This window comes from Somniosus microcephalus, chromosome 3 (assembly GCF_052327205.1).
Source record: "Somniosus microcephalus isolate GS21.2 chromosome 3, FLI_Smic_1.0, whole genome shotgun sequence".
NCBI classification, from domain to species: Eukaryota; Metazoa; Chordata; class Chondrichthyes; order Squaliformes; family Somniosidae; genus Somniosus; species Somniosus microcephalus.
In genome coordinates, this window is record NC_140989.1 from 276,331,150 (window position 1) to 276,347,373 (window position 16,224).

The 16,224-nt window shown below is 45.2% G+C and overlaps 1 protein-coding gene across 1 annotated transcript in view; it reads left to right on the forward strand.

Annotated features, from left to right (window-relative positions):
• The window catches only part of hmcn1 (hemicentin 1), a 757,099-nt gene that overhangs the window by 425,940 nt on the left and 314,935 nt on the right, over nt 1–16,224 (forward strand). Inside the window, exons 37-39 of the mRNA XM_085982583.1 lie at nt 7,937–8,038; nt 10,218–10,394; nt 11,476–11,627. Of these exons, the coding sequence (XP_085838709.1) occupies nt 7,937–8,038; nt 10,218–10,394; nt 11,476–11,627 (431 nt within the window). The remainder of the gene's footprint in view (nt 1–7,936; nt 8,039–10,217; nt 10,395–11,475; nt 11,628–16,224) is intronic.

The following is a 16,224-nucleotide window of genomic DNA, read 5'->3' on the forward strand; positions in this document are numbered from 1 at the left end:
GTAACGATAGTGAACGATAAAAGTGGTTTACCACAGTGTCTTCTACTGTAAAGACTGATATAAAATATTCATTCAGTGTTTTTGCCATCTCCATATTTCCCACCATTAATTTCCCGGTCTCACCCTCTAAGGGACCAACATTTACTTTAGCCACCCTTTTTCTTTTTATATAACTATAAAAACTCTTACTATCTGTTTTTATATTTTTTGCTCATTTACTTTCATAATCTATCTTCCCTTTCTTAATTAATCTTTTTGTTATTTTTTGCTGTCTTTTAAAGTTTTCCCAATCCTCTATCCTCCCACTAGATTTGGCTACCTTATATGCCCTTGTTTTTAGTCGAATACTATCCTTAATTTCTTTACTTAGCCACGGATGGCTGTCTTTTCTTTTACACCCTTTTCTTCTCAGTGGAATATATTTTTTTTGGAAGTTGTAAAATAACTCCTTAAATGTACACCACTGATCATGTATCGTCTTACCCTTTAATCTATTTTCCCAATCCACTCTACTCAATTCCACTCTCATACCTTCATAGTCTCCTTTATTCAAGCTTAGCACGCTTGTTTGAGATCCAACCTTCTCACCCTCTAATTGAATATGGAATTCAACCATGTTATGGTCACTCATTCCAAGGGGATCCTTCACTAGGACATTTTTAATTAATCCTGTCTCGTTACACAGGACCAGATCTAAGGTTGCTTGCCCCCTGGTCGGTTCAGTTACATACTGCTCAAGAAACCCATCCCTAATACACTCAATGAACTCATCCTCAAGGCAGCCCTGCCCAATTTGATTTGTCCAATTAATATGATAGTTAAAATTCCCCATAATTATAGATGTTCCCTTATTACAAGCCTCAACTATTTCCTGATTGATACTCCGTCCAACAGAGTTGCAACTGTTCGGAGGCCTATAGACTACACCCACTAGTGTTTTTTTCCCCTTATTATTCCTTACCTCCACCCAAACTGTTTCATTATCCTGATCTTTTGACCCAATATCATTTCTCTGTATTACAGTGATTCCTTCCTTTATTAACATAGTCACCCCACCTCCCCTTCCTTCCTGCCTGTCCTTCCTGATCGTTAAATAACCTGGTATGTTTAATTCCCAGGCATTGTCACCCTGCAGCCATGTTTCTGTAATGGCCAGAAGATCATACCCATATGTAGTTATTTGTGCCATTAACTCGTCTATTTTGTTACGAATGCTACACGCATTCAGATAGAGAACTTTCAAATATGTTTTGTGACACTTAGTTCCTGCTTTTGCCCTTTTTATTACTTTACCTTTTACTCCATACCTTCTGCCCCTTCCTGACACGCTCTGGTTTTTAATTTCCCCACTGCTACCCAAGTCTATGACCTTCTCTGTTGTCATTTTTATTATTTGCTCTCTAGGAACCTCCCCCCCACTAGTTAGTTTAAAGCCCTCTCTACAGCCCTAGTTATATGATCCGCCAGGACTCTAGTCCCAGCACTGGTCAAGTGAAGCCCATCCCAACGGAACAGCTCCCTCCTGCCCCAGTACTGGTGCCAGTGTCCCAGGAAGCAAAACCCATTTCTCCCACACCAGTCTTTGAGCCACGCATTTAACTCTCTAATTTTATTTGTCCTAGCCAAATTCGCTCGTGGCTCAGGTAATAATCCAGAGATTATTACCCTTGTGGTTCTGCTTTTTAATTTGGCCCCTAGCTGCTCAAACTCCCTCAGCAGAACCTCCTTCCTTGTCCTATCTATGTCGTTGGTACCAACATGGACCACGACAACTGGATCCTCCCCCTCCCACTCCAAGTTTCTCTCCAGTCCAGAGGAGATGTCCTTAACCCTGGCACCGGGCAGGCAACACAGCCTTCGGGACTCTCGCTCTCGGCTGCAAAGAACTCTATCTATCCCCCTAACGATACTATCCCCTACCACTACAACATTTCTTTTAACTCCCCCCACTTGAATGGCCCCCCGCTCCACGGTGCTGTGGCCAGGTTGCTCATCCTCCCCGCAGTCCCTGTTCCCATCCTCACAGGGAGTAAGAGCCTCGAACCTGTTGGACAAGTGCAACGGCTGCAGCTCCTCCAACACTACCTCCTGGATCCCCGTACCTGCCTCACTTCTAGGCACACCATCCTGACCCTGGCCACGGACTACATCTGAATTAATTAATCTAATTGGTGTGAATACCTCGTGATACAGAGAGTCCAGGTAACTCTCCCCCTCCCTGATGTGTCTCAGTGTTTGAAGCTCGGACTCCAACTCTTCAACACGGAGCCGGAATTCCTCGAGCAGCCAACACTTACTGCAAATGTGATCACTGTGAGCATCATTGGTGTCCACCAGCTCCCACATATTGCAGCAGCAACACATCACCTGATCTCCCATTCTATGTAATTAATTAAATTTATTAATATTATTCTTAAATACCCTCTGCCCCGATTCTAGATGGTGAATATCACACCTTAGAAACTATAAACCAAAGAGATTTAAGCTTAAAAAGAGAGAAATACTTACCAACCAATCACTTACCCGCTTTCTGGTGACGTCACACTTGGATTACTTTTTACCTCTCTCCTTCCCTCCGAGTTCCCAGACTGGAGATTGGTACGCCTTACCTGGGTCTCTGGGGCCTTTTATAGCCCCGCTCTGCCGCTCGAGATTCCCGCCGACGCTGTGAGGCCTTACCTGGTCTCTGGGACTTTTATAGCCCTGCTCTGCCGCTCGAGATTCCCGCCGACGCTGTGAGGCCTTACCTGGTCTCTGGGACTTTTATAGCCCTGCTCTGCCGCTCGAGATTCCCGCCGACGCTGTGAGGCTTTACCTGGTCTCTGGGACTTTTATAGACCCGCTCTGCCGCTCGAGATTCCTGCCGACGCTGTGAGGCCTTACCTGGTCTCTGGGACTTTTATAGACCCGCTCTGCCGCTCGAGATTCCTGCCGACGCTGTGAGGCCTTACCTGGTCTCTGGGACTTTTATAGCCCCGCTCTGCCGCTCGAGATTCCGGCCGACCCTGTGAGGCCTTACCTGGTCTCTGGGACTTTTATAGCCCCGCTCTGCCGCTCGAGATTCCCGCCGACGCTGTGAGGCCTTACCTGGTCTCTGGGACTTTTATAGCCCCGCTCTGCCGCTCGAGATTCCCGCCGACGCTGTGAGGCCTTACCTGGTCTCTGGGACTTTTATAGCCCCGCTCTGCCGCTCGAGATTCCCGCCGATGCTGTGAGGCCTTACCTGGTCTCTGGGACTTTTATAGCCCCGCTCTGCCGCTCGAGATTCCCGCCGACGCTGTGAGGCCTTACCTGGTCTCTGGGACTTTTATAGCCCCACTCTGCCGCTCGAGATTCCCGCCGACGCTGTGAGGCCTTACCTGGTCTCTGGGTTTTTTTATAGCCCCGCTCTGCCGCTTGAGATTCCCGCCGATGCTGTGAGGCCTTACCTGGTCTCTGGGACTTTTATAGCCCCGCTCTGCCGCTCGAGATTCCCGCCGACGCTGTGAGGCCTTACCTGGTCTCTGGGACTTTTATAGCCCCGCTCTGCCGCTCGAGATTCCCACCGACGCTGTTTTGCTTGTTTTGCTTCTACTGTTAAAAAAAAATTCTGTTTGTAAAAATACAATTTTAATTACTGTATGCATAACATTTTTTACTTGTTACATATTCCCCCCCCACTCCATGTCGAAACTATTCTCCAACTGAGAAAACAGTCAAGTGACTTGCACCCAGGCCTCTGCCATCCCTTGCTGTTGGCCTGGTTGCCATGAGGTGAGAGAGACACCTGGGGTGACTCGATTAGTTTTTCTTCCCTCTCTTCCCTGTGAAAGGAACACCCAGCCTCTATCCACTATCTCCCCTAATGGTACAATTGAGATTCGGAGTAGGATATGGGGAATTACATGAGTGAGCCTGCACTCTACCCCTCTGTGGCTTAACACATTGGGGCAGCAGAGCATTACAATGTCACCATCCCCATCATAATATAAAGACATTTGTTACCATGAAACAGTTCAAAAATAAAGGTTTGTCAATAAACTTCTGATTTGTAAAAGTAGTATCTTTGCATATGTGTGTTCTGGTCGGTTCCTCTAGTGATTTGTTGTAAAGTGGAACCTCCATTATCTGCCACAACAGTGGTTTGTTAATGGTTCCCTCAATTCAGGTATGTCCCCCTCCCCTTCAAACCTGCCGTCATCACTCCCCTCCTCAAAAAACCCACCCTTGACACCTCTGTCCTTGCAAACTGCCGCTCCATCTCCAACCTCCCTTTCCTCATCTTTCTTGACCTTTCTGCAGCCTTTGATACAGTTGACCACACCGTCCTCCTCTCGCCCGTCATCCAGCTGGGTGGGACTGCCCTCACCTGGTTCCATTGTTATTTATCCAATCGTAACCAGAGAATCACCTGAATGGTTTCTCTTCCCGCTCCCACACCTTTACCTCTGGAGTTCCCCAAGGATCTCTCCTTGGCCCCCTCCTATTTCTCATCTACCTACTGCCCCTCGGTGACATCATCTGAAATCTGAAAACACGTCAGGTTCCACACATACACTGACGACACCCAGCTCTACATCACCACCACCTCTCTCGACCCCGCCACTGTCTCTGATTTGTTATGCTGCTTGCCCGACACCCAGTCCTGGATGAGCAGAAATTTCCTCCCAACTATATACTGGGAAGGCCGAAGCCATTGTCTTCGGTCCCCGCCACAACCTCTGTTCCCTAGACGCCGATTCCAACCACCACCCTGAGGCTGAACTAGACCGTTCACAACATTGCCATCCTATTTGACCAAATGAGCATCCGACCACGTTTCCGTTCCATCACCAAACACACCTACTTTCATCTCTGTAACATCGCCAGTCTCCGCCCCTGCCTCCGCTCATCTGCTGCTGAAACCCTCATCCATGTCTTTGTTACCTCTAGACTGACGATTCCAACGCTCCCCTGGCTGGCCTCCCATCTTCCACCCTCCATAAACTTGAACTCATCCAAAACTCTGCTGCCCGTATCCTAATTCGCACCAAGCCCCGTTCACCCACCACCCCTGTGCTCGCTGACCTACATTGGATCCCGATTTTAAAATTCTCATCATTGTTTTCAAATCCCTCCATGGCCACGCCCCTCCCTATCTCCGTAACCTCCTCCAGCCCTACAACCCTTCGAGATCTCTGTGCTCCTCTAATTCTGGCCTCTTGCGCATCCCCAATTTTAATCATTCTATCATTGGCGGCCGTGCCTTCAGCTGCCTGGAATTGCCTCCCTAAACCTCTCCGCCTCTCTCTCCTCCTTAAGACGCTCCTTAAAACCTACCTCTCTGACCAAGCTTTTGGTCGCCTGTCCTATTATGTGGCTCAGTGTTTAATAACGTTTCTATGAAGCGCCTTGGGACATTTTACTATGTTAAAGGTGCTATATAAATGCAAGCTGTTGTTGTTTATTAGAAATTAATAATTGAGGGTCAACAAAATGTATTGTACAAGTATGGCACATCAATACCCTAGGTAGAGGAATAAAGAATAGTGTAATAGAAATAACAGAATAAACATTATGTTGTGTTATTTGCCAAGAAGGAAATAAAATACAAATCGCAGAAAAGGTTGCGTAATGAGTTGACACCTGGTGCAAGGTTTGGTCTCATGTAAACTTTGGCAGGTGGTTGGGATGGTGGTTAGTAGGAGTGTGGCTAATGGAGATTAAACTGTATTTGTCCAGTGTGACATTTTATTTCCTGACATATGACCTCGCGAAACACAGTACATGATTTCTATATAATCCTTATCACACTTCAGGATTTTTGACAATTTTCCCATGGGAAGGAGCCTAGTACAATTTATATTAAGAATGTTACCTAAAGTTAAATCCAGTTCTCAAAGTATAAAATTACCACAGCAGCTAGCAGCTAAAGCTTGACAGTCCAGTTTGTGGAAAGTTGCTGCTCATGTACCACTTCGCACATAGACAATAGGCTAGATTTTACCCCAGAGTGGAAAGCAGGCACGTGGGGGTCAAGGCAAGCGCTAAACCCCCTAACCTCAGCAGCGTGAGGCCCAGGCAATTTTAACTCCCAGGCCGCATCTGCATGCCTTCAGTCAGTTGCCTGCCCAAAACTGGTGGGAAGCGGCAGCTGCTGGTGGGCAGGAGCATAATTTTGGACGGCAGGAGGCCATGGGCCTGGACCAAAGGAACAGGCACCGGCACTCCAGTAAGTTGTGGTGGGGGGGGTGGGGAGGATCCCAAGACAAGGGAGACCTTAACTTTCCTTGTGGGACCTGGAGGAGTACTCCTGCTTCTCTTGGCAACACAAGGAAAGTAAACAAAAGTTTTTTTTTAATGTACTGGTTTGGATGTCTTCTGAGCTCAGCTTCTCTTCCCGCTGTCTTCACCTGGCGGGGAAGCCACAACTGCTTCCACACTTAAGCCACGTTAAAATAACTGTTGTAGCCGATGTCGGCATTGGACCCTGATCTACATATTTGAAGAAGGACCCTGCCGGCTTCAGGGGGCAGCCTTGCCGTCCGCTCTGAACAGCGGGAACAGAGAGGGCTGTCTCCCGGATAATTTTAACTGGCCGTTCACCCAGTTTTTGCCAGGCAGGTAGGGTTAAAATCGCCTTTAATGAGTTTGCTGACTCATCTCTGGCTCAATATGTCAAGGTGGTCCCATTCATTTTGAAAAGAGCAAGAGATGGCTTCTAGGGACTCTCACCCTGAGGGGTAAGGTCAGCAGCTGATATAAGCGGCAGCTCTACTGGCCACTCCCTGTCCAGGGAGAGGGTCAGAGGTCAGCTGTTAATTTCCTGTCCAGGAGGATGGGGGAGAACAATGACGTGAATGTGGGAGTATTTGGAATGTCTTGCTGACAGGACGACAAGAAAGAGCAAGGCAGTTTATTATGATGACTAGTGCTTACCAAGCCCCTGTAAGCTTTGCTCTGTTTCAATGCTAAAATGGGCTAAAAGAAAATATAGTTAGCTCACTATCCAGGACATGATTGTGTGGATTATTATTTATTCATGAGATTGGGGTGGGGGTGGGGGTGGGAGAGGGGGGGGTGGGGGCGTTTGAAGCTAAATGAAGTAACTTGGGTTTTGAATACAACTACACTTTACACTTTTACACTTTCATTTGTCATCTGTAAAATAAAGCAGCTTAACAATTTGTAACTGACCTTGTCTCACTGAAATGTTTTTAGTTCACCTACTGAAAGGTTGGAGAAGCATGTGTGAAAGAAACAATGGCACAGGATTTGCTGGAGTGGGGCATCTCACGGTGTGGACTGTGCGTTGGATTTTTTTCCCTCACCTTTCAGCTGGAATGTTTTGCGCCACAAATTGCTGTTTTTTTAAGACACTAATAGCGCGTACACATTAAACTCGCCATTAATTTCCCAGCAAATTCTGGGCCAATATCTAGTTCAGATCACAAGGGGTGCTGCTGTAATGCTCCCAGGTTAGGATATCATATGATAATATATATTAGGCAGTATGGGCATACTCCTGAACATAAGCTGCAGGGATCACTTATGGGAGTGATCCCCACTGAACCCCAGAGAATATCTAAGCAGACCTGAAATTTGTAATAATCTTATTAAAAAGAAAACTGGCTGTGAAACACATTAACTTTGTGTATTCTTTTCAAGGAAGAAATACTTGAAAATTTAATATCTTTACGTAGAATTACATAGAATCCAAAGCATAGAATTAGGCCATTCTGCCCAACTGGTCCAGGTCGGTGTTTATACTCCACAACAGCCTCCTCTCACTCTAATTACTTCTTCCCACCCTGCCCCCTGCCCCCACCCACAACCCATATCCCTCTATTCCCTTCTCTCTCAAATGTGCATCAAGCCTCCCCTTAAATGCATCAATGCAACTGCTTCAACCACTTCATGTGGCAGCGAGTTCTTCTGAACCATTACACATGAGAATCTATTTTTCTTGACTTTGTAGAACCTCCGAGCATTGAAGATGGAGGCCTAACTCAAAATGAGACAGTGATTGTTAGAAATCCAATAGAACTGAAATGCAAAGCATCAGGAAATCCAATACCAGGTAGGTGTGAGAAACCCTTACACATGCTCCAGAGGTATCTAACTCCACAGCTGTTAGCTGGTGACCTCCTTGATCAATGGTATAAATGGCATACAGTTTGATTGTTGTGTTCAAATTTTACTACACGCCTTCACTTAAATATTTTTTTGGGGGGGAAATGTGTATTACTTTCAAGGATGGGCATTCAGAATAATATGTAATTTAGTTTTGGACCTTCTATGTCTACCCAAAAATTTTAGTCCACGAAATCTGACTTTTACAGCAGCACCAAGCAGTTTGGCATTGATTATTGTATAACAGGATTGATCCCAAGTTCGGTATGTGTAGACACTGAAGATGACGATTTATTCTGGTTGCTATGTGTACCAGAACTGTAAATGCACCCAAAAAGAACACATTTATGTTTTTGTCCCTGGTGATGGTCAGGTCAGGCTCAGCCACAATTATCCCTTAGTTAAAAGGTCGCATCAATACTGATCGCTATGGCTCATATGTGAGTGCTCATTGAGGGCACCGTCACCCATGGAAATGTACCCTGTCAGGAGCCATCACCTTCAGAAGAGGAGGGGTAAGTGGGGCTAATTGAAAATTGGAGGGAAACAGAGAGTATCCGAGATCAGCAAGGAGGGCCTCCTAGACCAAGTTAGCTGATATTGTAGACCATCGCTGAACTTACACCACAAATAGATTGTCCCAGCCACCAGGAAGCTCAGACATTACAAACCTTAAATGTAAAGTTTGTAAGATGTACAGTTAATAGGAATCTATATATATATAAAAGGATCATGGTGTCTGTCTGTGTGTATGTCCGGGCATCACTCAAAAGTTATAGAGCGTACCTACACATATGTTATATCAAAAGGAAGCTTATGATTAGAGGAGTGTCATAGGTGTATTTACTTTTTGGTCAGACAAAAATTGTTTGGACAGTAGACAAAAAACGTTCAAAAAACAGGAAAAAATCCGCTCATTAGCGGTTGACCAATCCTACCGCTCATTAGCGTTGAGTGACGTGATGGTTGACCAATCCACGCGCTGCATCACGGGGGGCCTTTCATGGCGTTTGTGGGTGGGGCCTAATCCTTCAAACTGCCGTTAGTGAGGTGAGTGGCGACCATTAAAGACCGGCCGGGCCTGAAGCTAAAAAAATGGTAATGGAGGTGAGGAAATTGTTCGTATTGATTCAGGAATTTCTCTCTCTCTCTCTCTCTCTCTCCTTCCCCCCCTCCCTCTCTCTCTCTCTCTCTCCCGAAGCGGGAGTACACCCTCGCGGCCATCAGGCGCCATTCCCTCCTTCCTCCCCGCCCAGCGAACAGCAAGCTGCGGCTAATCGTCACAGGTGAGGACGGTGTTTGTTGTTGACGTTGGGCGGCGGTCCAGAGCGGGAGCTCAGCTCGGGTGACTCGGGCCGGGCCTCAAGCGCGAGCTCAGCTGGGGTGACTCGGGCCCGGCCTCAGGCGCTACGCCGCGCACGGGGACTCCAGGCCTCTCTCTCTCTCTCTCTCCTTCCCTCTCTCTCTCTCCTTCCCTCTCTCTCTCTCCTTCCCTCTCTCCTTCCCGCTCTCTCTCTCCTTCCCTTTCTCTCTCTCTCTCCTTCCCTTTCTCTCTCTCTCCTTCCCTTTCTCTCTCTCTCTCCTTCCCTTTCTCTCTCTCTCTCCTTCCCTCTCTCTCTCTCCTTCCCTCTCTCTCCTTCCCTCTCTCTCTCTCCTTCCCTCTCTCTGTCTCTCTCTCCTTCCCTCTCTGTCTCTCTCTCTCCTTCCCTCTCTCTCTCTGTCTCTCTCTCCTTCCCTCTTTCTCTCCCTCTCCTTCCATCTCTGTCTCTCTCTCTCCTTCCCTCTCTCTGTCTCTCTCTCCTTCCCTCTCTCTCTCTCTCCTTCCCTCTCTCTCTCTCTCTCTCCTTACCCCTCTCTCTCTCTCTCTCCTTCCCTCTCTCTCTCTCTCTCTCTCTCCTTACCTCTCTCTCTCTCACAGGGCCAGACTTTGCACCGGCACCGCCGGGCACTCCAGCTAGTATACAATGTGTGAGCAGTTATCAGAGATAAGTACAACTGGTACAAGAAGGTTTATACCTTGAACAGAGAATCTGTTCTATACTTCGATTCAGTAACAAAAGTGCAGTGATTTGCACTTGTAAAATAACTCTTCATTAAAAGCATTTCTTGATTTTTCTGAACACCAGCTATAACATGGTACAAAGACAACCGACCAATCAGCACAAGCTTCGGAACTTCCATACTGAATCGGGGTCAGCTTCTCCAGATTACCAGTGCCCAGGTCGCAGACACAGGCATGTACAGGTGTGCAGCTGTCAATGTAGCAGGCTCTGCTGAGATACTCTACAGTGTGGAGGTTTATGGTAAGTAAAGCTACATTGAACATTCATAAAGTTAGTGTAAGTGCAGTATTCTGATAAGATCATTGAATCTTAATGGAAATACACCCTCATATGTTGTATAATAAGATGCATTAAAATGATTGGAATAATTAAAACTTTTATAACTTATGTCTATATTACCAGTAATGAGTAATTAGCAGCTGTTCCAAGAAGCAAGAGGCAGATTGTATTTTAATAGTAAAAGTTTAAATCCCAACTTTATGTTATTAGGTTGTAAAACTGCTCACTGAATACATCCTTTGCACATAGGCATAGTTTTAGCCCAGCTGTGATTTAGACATTTTAAATCGGATTTAAACATGCACACAGGAAGATTACACACTGAATAATAATTAGGGAGAAGACTGGTTCACCATCATCGTGATGTCATTACATAACATACAGGGCTGTATTTGGCTATATCACCATGATTGACGAGCATCCTTCTGTGAAGTTAATTTTTAGTGTACATCAAGAATACAATTTCTCTGTCTTAAAAGATGTACTTGAAATGTCTCTGTGATATATAGAGCATCTTATTTCAAAACATGTTAATGCATTTTATACACAATGGGGGTAGTTTTGACATCATGTGACGTTGGTGGAAATAAAAATCAGGGGAGATGTAAAACAGGCTGCCGATTCGCTGTCCCCATTTTACACTATCTCACAAAGTCAAAATTACTCCCAGTGAATTTTTGAAGTGTTATCTAGGCAAACGCAGGAGCCATTCTGCACCAGCAAGATCCCACAAACCCCAACGAGAAGATGTACTTGGGGAATACTACTGAAAGATCAATGCATGACAACACAGATAAATCAAACGATGCAAAGTGCTCTAAAATAGGCTGCAGTGTGTCAGTGGCAGATTTAGCCAATTGATGACAGATTTAAATGAATATTAAATCACTCCATAATAAAAGTAGACAATGAAGCTAACATGCATTAACCGATGTGCAGTAAAGACAACTGATACACGATGTTTTAATTAATGTGAAACAAATGGCATTATTTTAAAATTTTACACAAATTTTGTTTTCATGTTGATCATTTCACCCTGTAGTTCCTCCGACAATCTTTGGCAGCAGTGACATGGTGACGGTGGTGGTAAATAACCCTGTTAGACTGGAATGCGAGGCCAGGGGCATCCCAGTGCCAAGCTTGACATGGCTGAAAGATGGCAGCCCCGTCTCCAGCTTTTCCGATGGTGTCCAGGTACAGCTAATTCATAGCTTAATACTACTAATTACATTAAAGCATTTAGGATTGTATCCAGCACGGCAGCCAACCCTGTAGAGGAGAAAAGAACTTGCATTTATTTTTAAGCTGTCTCAAAGTGCTTCTCAGCCAATAAATTATTTTTAGAATGTAGTCACTCTTGCAGGCAAATGCGGCAACCAATTTACAAAAAGCAAGATCCCTTAAACAGCAAATGAGATGAATGATCAATTAATCTGTGTTTTTTGGTGGAAATGGTTGAGGGATGAATGCTTGCCAGAATGCTGGGAAAACTCCCTGCTTTTCTTAGAAAATGCTTCATGGGATCTTTTACAAATAGGCAGATGGGGGCCCTGTTTTAATGTCTCATCAAAAATGGCACCTCCAACAATGTAGCATTCCTTTAATGCTGCACCATAGTGTCAGCCAAGATTCATAAGTTCATGACCTGGAGTGAGGTTTCAACTTGCAACCTTCTACCTCATAGACAAGAGGACTGCTACTGAGCCAAAGTGCATTACAGCCCAGATGTGGTATTATTTGTTTGAAAGAATTGCCTTCTCCCCACTGTTGCTGTTGCTGCTTGTGCTTTTATCATGGCCTTATTATAGTGTAAAGGAGTGCCAATGTGTGGTACATAGTTATGGTGTACTATCTCCTACACTACTGCATTCCCAACCACATAGTGCTTTCATTGGAGACTAAATTGATATAATCAAAAAATACAATGGCCCGTATTTTCCGATCGCAGGCCTCCCGCGGGCAGAGGGTTGTGATCTGGAAAAATCTGCGCCCATACCTGAGGGCTCCCGGGACGCGCACAGTTCAGATGCTGGGCCTCACCAAACTGCAAGTGTGCAGGGCCCACGTATCCCAGGGGTGCATGTAGTTCGCAGCATCCCTGGGATTACGTGGGCCATGGGGAGCCAATCACAAAATGGAATCTCCCTTCATACATTTGACAGGAAGAGCTGTCAAATATATGAATGGAGATCAATGAAAAAACATAGTAAAACTTTAAATACATTTTTTTTTAAATAACATTTTTAAAATGACTTGAAATTACAATAAATTTTACAATAAATTTTAAACAAATTAAATTTTTTGAAAAAAATAATTAAAGTATTTTACGGGGCTAAAAATAAACTTACCTTTTTTTACATAGAAACATAGAAGATAGGAGCAGGAGTAGGCCATTCGGCCCCTCGAGCCTGCTCTGCCATTCAATGCGATCATGCTGATCATCCAAATTCAGTACCTGGTCCCTGCTTTCTCCCCATACCCCTTGATCCCTTTAGCCTTAAGAAATATATCCAACTCCTTCTTGAATATATTTAATGAATTGGCCTCTACTGCCTTCTGTGGTAGAGAATTCCACAGGTTCACCACTCTCTGTCCTCCTCATTTCTGTCCTAAATGGCTTACCCCTTATCCTTAGACTGTGACCGCTGGTTCTGGACTCCCCGACCATCGGGAACATCCTTCCTACATCTAGTCTGTCCAGTCCTGTCAGAATTTTATAAGTTTCAATGAGATCCCCTCTCATTCTTCTAAACTCCAGCGAGTATAAGCCCAATTGACCCAATCTCTCCTCATACGTCATTCCTGCCATCCCAGGTATCAGCCTGGTGAATCTTCGCTGAACTCCTTCCATGGCAAGAACATCCTTCCTCAGATAAGGCAACCAGAACTGCACAAAGTATTTTAAAATGATAAATCAGTGAAAAAAAAATTTTCTTTAACTTTTTTCTACTTTTATTCTGGTAAAAGCAGGCCTTACGCCAGGCGTAAGAATTGTAAGTGTTTTCTGCGGGCGGAGGTTCTCCAAAAAGCGGGATTATCCGCCCGCAGAGGCCCTTCTCCAGGGCAGCCGGAGGATCTGTCAAGAGGATTCTTGACAGATCGGATATGCCAGTTTCCAGCGCATGCACTGTGCATGTTTGAAACCGGCATTTCCGATGTCCCTACGGGTGGGTGCACAGTGCGTACCCACCCGTAGGGATCGGAATATCCGGCCCATTGTTTTGCAGCAGTGATTATGTATTTTGTTGAATATAATTATTTTTACTGTTGCTGCACAGTTTTATAATGGAGGATTTAACTGCATGCTGATTTGACAGAAGGTCCCAGGTTCACATCTAGTTTGTGCTGAATTAGCTGACCCTCAGCCTGAGCACCATTTAGGACACTACAATTAACCTTACCATCCCTGGGCCAGAAAGCTCGAAGATCAGTCAGGGGTTCCATTCCTGATTGCTGGAAATTGCCTGTGGTGGAGCACTGGTGTGGATAGGATAAGTTCAGCTATGATACCCTTGTGATGCCCTCCACAGCCAAAGAGTTACAGGGACTGATCTTCGACTTCCACCCGGAAGGGACGCAATGTCGGCAAAGTGGCCTGTTGGTACCGGCTTGAAGCCTGAGCCATTTTGTTCCCCAATCTCATTAACATGCCTAGTAAGCATCTCACTCAACCAGTTGTGAGAAGACAAGAAATCAACTGGCTTCCACGCTGAGCCGGCCAGCAGGTCAGGTAAGGTCAAGTCTGGGGGAGAGCCTTGAACAGGCTAGCAGTGGGCTGGAATGTTTTTGGGTGGCCCAGGAGGAGCACACCTGTGGAGTATGAACCGCACAAGTCTCAACGCTTGGTACAAATGGGCAGCATGTGTGTGGGTTCATACTCCACCCATTTGTACCTGAAAATTATAATCGAAATCCCACCACCAGACTATGAAAGTAAATTAGCAAAAAATATAAAAACAGATAGTAAGAGTTTTTATAGTTATATAAAAAGAAAAAGGGTGGCTAAAGTAAATGTTGGTCCCTTAGAGGATGAGACCGGGAAATTAATGGTGGGAAATATGGAGATGGCAAAAACACTGAATGAATATTTTGTATCAGTCTTTACAGTAGAAGACACTAAGAATATCCCAATACTGGACAAACAGGGGGCTATAGGGGGGGAGGAGCTAAACACGATCAAAATCACTAAGGAAGTGGTACTCGGTAAAATAATGGGACTCAAGTCAGATAAATCACCTGGACCTGATGGCTTACATCCTAGGGTCTTGATGGAAGTGACGGTAGGGATTGTGGATGCATTGGTAATAATTTTCCAAAACTCCCTGGAATCAGCAAAGGTCCCGGCAGACTGGAAAACTGCTAATGTAACGCCCTTATTTAAAAAGGGCAGTAGACAGAAGGCTGGAAACTATAGACCAGTTAGCCTAACATCTGTGGTAGGTAAAATATTGGAGTCCATTATTAAGGAGACAGTAACAGGACATTTGGATAAACATAATTTAATAGGACAAAGTCAGCATGGTTTTATGAAGGGGAAGTCATGTTTGACAAATTTGCTGGAGTTCTTTGAGGAAGTAACATATAGGGTGGATAAAGGGGAACCAGTGGACGTAGTGTATTTAGACTTCCAAAAGGCATTTGACAAGGTGCCACACAAAAGATTATTGCTTAAGATAAAAAATCATGGGATTGGGGGTAATATTCTGGCATGGATAGAGGATTGGCTATCTAACAGAAAGCAGAGAGCTGGGATAAATGGTTCATTCTCGGACTGGCAATCAGTAACTAGTGGTGTTCCACAGGGGTCAGTGCTGGGTCCCCAACTCTTTACAATCTATATTAACGATTTGGAGGAGGGGACCGAGTGTAACATATCAAAGTTTGCAGATGATACTAAGATGGGAGGGAAAGTAGTGAGTGAGGAGGACATAAGAAACCTGCAAGGGGACATAGACAGGCTAAGTAAGTGGGCAGAGATTTGGCAGATGGAATACAATACTGGAAAGTGTGAGGTTATGCACTTTGGCAGGAAAAATCGTAGAGCAAGTTATTATCTTAATGGCAAGAAACTGGAAAGTACTGAAGTACAAAGGGATCTGGGGGTCCTGGTGCACGAAACTCAAAAGGTTAGTATGCAGGTGCAGCAAGTGATTAAGAAGGGGGATAGAATATAAAAATAGGGAGGTATTGCTTCAGTTGTACAAGGTATTGGTGAGACCGCACCTGGAATACTGCATACAGTTTTGGTGTCCGTACTTAAGAAAAGACATACTTGCTCTCGAGTCAGTACAAAGAAGGTTCACTCGGTTAATCCCGGGGATGAGGGGATGGACATATGAGGAGAGGTTGAGTAGATTGGGACTCTACTCATTGGAGTTCAGAAGAATGAGAGGCGATCTTATTGAAACATATAAGATTGTGAAGGGGTTGGATCGGGTGGATGCGGGGAAGATGTTCCCGATGATGGGTGAAACTAGAACTAGGGGGCATAGTCTTAGAATAAGGGGCTGCTCTTTCAAATCTGAGATGAGGAGGAACTACTTCACTCAGAGGGTGGTAGGTCCATGGAATATGCTGCCCCAAAAAGCTGTAGAAGCTACATCATTACATAAATTTAAAACAGAAATAGACAGTTTCCTAGAAGTAAAGGGAATAAAGGGTTATGGGGAACGGGCAGGAATTTGGACATGAGTCTAGGTTCGGATCGGTCATGGCCCTGTGGGTAGCGGAGCGGGCCCAGGGGCCATGTAGCCTGATCCTGCTCCTATTTCATGTGTCTAATTCTGTTAGA